At 34.2% G+C, this 3,760-nt stretch overlaps 1 protein-coding gene across 1 annotated transcript in view; it reads left to right on the top strand.

Annotated features, from left to right (window-relative positions):
• LOC117115167 (ficolin-2-like) overlaps positions 1–2,817 on the top strand; it is a 19,357-nt gene extending 16,540 nt beyond the window's left edge. The window contains exon 5 of the mRNA XM_033258875.1: positions 2,481–2,817. Within this exon, the coding sequence (XP_033114766.1) occupies positions 2,481–2,743 (263 nt within the window). The 3' untranslated portion in view covers positions 2,744–2,817. The remainder of the gene's footprint in view (positions 1–2,480) is intronic.
• Positions 2,818–3,760: the final 943 nt, after the last annotated feature.

The following is a 3,760-nucleotide window of genomic DNA, read 5'->3' as shown; positions in this document are numbered from 1 at the left end:
TAAACTGAGACATCGGTCTCAGGCCACTTCGTATTTGATCATAAACAAAAGAAACCTGTCAAATATGTGTTACTATTAAATGTGTAATTCCTTATAGTTTAGGGGCGCCGCTACCTACAGCCTTAACATCGGCGATGGTTCAAGCCGCTCCTTGCCCAGTTTTTGGCTTGTGAATCAGGTCGTTTTGGATAAGAGCACAAAATAAAGGTCAAGTGTACACTTCTGGCTCGTGTGCAGTTTAAAGAACCAATTGCATCATTCGGGAAAATTGGGTGTTATCCTGGTGCTATGGTTCATTTCAGTCCCTCGTTGAAGTTGTAAACATCGGTAGTTAATATTTTAGGCAAGTGCCTCTTACGGCGGCTAGGTAGCACGGACAAGGCCAAAACTCAATTCAGCACAATGATGCTGCGAGTTATGGGTTATACTTCTACCTTCCTATCTTTCTACTTATATTCCATATATATTTGTAACAATGTTATTTGAATAAGGCAAGTTAATACAGTAAGTAGAAGATTTAATATTTGAATATCTGAGTGATACCCAAAAACTTTATAATTAGGACTTTCTTTTTTTTTAAATATTAATATAGAATTTCAGTTTGAACTTCATTTTATAATTTTTAATTTGTTAAGACGGTCATAAATGTTTAAATAATAAAAAAAAAAATAAACAATTGATTTTATTTGATGGGCCACCATTTTATGAACGAGCTCCACTGAATTTCTTGTTGGTTTTCGTTCACTATGAATAATATATATTTTTCCAAGATCCCCAACCATTCCCATCATAATCTAATTTGTTATCCACTCCTTAAAACATTCTCGAGATTGTCTTCGTACACCATAAATTCTACTTTCTTTATATTCCAAATCACGTTTCTACATTTTTGTTTATGTTTACGTTGATCATACTAGCGGCTTATTACTTTTAAAACTGTTCTCAATGCAGAGAGGACACTCCCTTCTAAACCCTCCACAGCTCGGACCTACGGCCCTCGGATGGAGCAACGCGCCAAAGTACTCTTGTCCTGCCTGTCGGGGGAGTTGTCCTGCCGTCGGGGAAATCCTAGCGCCGCCACTGATATTTCCCAATTTATCAACCAGTAGTTTTATAATTATAATTAAGAATGTTCTCTGAAAATAAGAAAGTAGTTTGTTTATCACCTTGTATACAAGTCATATTACTTTTACGTTTCTGCCTATTTTGGTCACTACTATGGCGTTACCTATCAAGCGTTGATAATACAATGCTGTTGGTTCCTCTGCAATAGACTTGTACCTACTTCGTTTCTAAGAAGTCTTTGTTGAGTTCTATGTTAGTATTGGCATTGTGGCTTTACCTAGAACCAAACCAGAACCATGCTGACCACAAAACACAGAACTTAAACTCATTGTGACATTCACGGACGTTGTTGAAGGTTTTGTTAAATTGTCATAAACAAAACACATAAGTATGAAAGTCGGATTTCTTGCAGTTCTATACTTTTTGGTTGTAGAAACAAAATGTTTGAAATACCAAAGTGCAACGTTATAACTTAAAATTTTTTATTTTGGTAATCTTCGGATTTTTACAAACATATTTCTTAGTAGAAAAACGCCCTTCCCTCAAACTATTTTTCTTCAGGTCGGTTGAATACTCTGCAATAAACTTCTCAATCTGTGTGAGAACCTACGGTTAATCTGGTTCTGGTACAATACCCAACAATCCCATTACGGTTTACATGTGTAGGTTGGAGGTGGCGCATATATGAGTGGTGTAGTGTGCCCAATTTCATGATTTAGTATAGGTGGTAAATTATTGGCAGTACGGTTGGAAATTTAAAAAAATAGCAGTAAACAAGAACATAAACAAATAGGGGCCTACATAAATATATAGGCCGAAGTGAATGGTCTGTTAGTGTTAGAATGATTAAAATAATGATGATTTTATGTTGCAAATTATAGCAATTACTACTACAGCCCTTGCAGTCAGTAACTTAATGTTTCTCCCCCCACCACCACCTTAAAATATAATAATAATAATAATAATAATAATAATAATAATAATAATAATAATAATAATAATAATAATGATAGTGACAATTTTAAAATCTAACTGCGGCAGATACAGTATTTGCAGATATGGCAATTACATTAAATTCAGCATTATCCTTCATCAACAAAATTCGTTGAAAAAAAAAACAATTTTTGCAAGAAAAATCTTAAAATCTACGAAAGCCCATTAATGCCAATAAAGTACCGTATATGTTCAGTAATCCGTAATAACGAATTACTTATTCGTAATTACGGATTACTATTTCGTAATAACGAATTAGTTAATTCGTAATAACGGATTACTAATTCGTAATTACGAATTAGTAATCCGTAATTACGAATTAGTAATTCGTTATTACGGAATATATTCAGCTTAGAATCGCGACCTCGCGACCTAACTAATTCGTTATATACAATAATCTTACGAACTGTTTGTTATTTTAGGTGATGCGCTGAGTGTCCATGGGAACTTTCACTTCACAACAAAAGATGAAGATAATGATAATAGGCTTGGTTCGAACTGCGCTATAGAATTTACAGGTGCATGGTGGTTTAGAAACTGTTTCGCGGCTCGTCTGAACGGCGTGTTTTCCCCAATAAAACTAAGCATGAGTGTAAGTCACGGGATATCGTGGCAGGACGCAGGTACCATGAGCAGCAGGCTACAGTTCATATTTTCAGAAATGAAAATCCGAAGGATTGGATAATGTTGATTATTGTGCTTGCTGAGTGTTTTTAGGAAAACGTAAAGCGTATTAACATATATAAAGAAGAGGATAATTTTAACGATGATGATACAATGATGATGATGATGATGATGATGATGGTGATGGTATGGTGATGATGGCGATGATGATGACGGTGATGGTGATGTTGGTGGTGGTGATGATGATGATGATGAAAAAAATAACAAATGACAACAACGATAATAACAGTACCAATAATGTTTATTATTTAATTAAGCTTATTTCAAAGTCTAATGACACAATGTCAAAAAGAGGCACTCAAATAATGATGATGACGATGATGATAATAATAATAAATGATAAATAGGTCCATGTTTTTTTTTCAAACAAAAGATGCGATACATAATTGCCATTTCAGTTAAATGGATAGACGAACAATCTATGTCTGTCTGTATTTCTATTGCTTGCTACTCTCTAATATAACATCACAAATTGATTTTTTTTTAATTGTAACTCAAATACTTTGGTTAACGCTGTACAGGTGTTCTTTAAGCTAAAGCGATTTTGTTTTTCTCAAATTTTTTATTGTTTAGCGAAACTTCTAATTCAAAATAAGATTAACCTGTAGTTACAATACGAAAATCAAAAACTAATAAGATGAGGATAACATCAATAAACCTAACCTAACCTAAACGGGTTCTGCTTAGAATATTTTATTCTTCATGCTTCATAGTACAATACTATTGAAAGCATTGGAAGTATTTATGCAAAGGTAAGCAACAGAAATAACCTACACTAAGGTGAAAATTGCATGATTTTAAAGATACCAAATAATATTACACTAGCATATACCCGTGCTCCGCACGGTGTTAAAATAGTGGGGAAAGGTGTCGATGTACTGTTGAATGTTACGGGGAGGTGAGGTGGCAATCGTTGTGATTGTTATGGTTACCATGTCATTTTCTAAAGGACGTCTTTGTATTTAATGTTTTGAGTGTCTCTGCAGTCCTTGTGAGAAATTATTGTGCAGTTTGATCA

Source organism: Anneissia japonica, unplaced genomic scaffold (assembly GCF_011630105.1).
Source record: "Anneissia japonica isolate Jap-2015-1 unplaced genomic scaffold, ASM1163010v1 scaffold6997_len847652_cov182, whole genome shotgun sequence".
NCBI lineage: Eukaryota > Metazoa > Echinodermata > Crinoidea > Comatulida > Comatulidae > Anneissia > Anneissia japonica.
The sequence above is the reverse complement of the archived record's forward strand: the minus strand, read 5'-3'. Positions and strand labels throughout refer to the sequence as shown.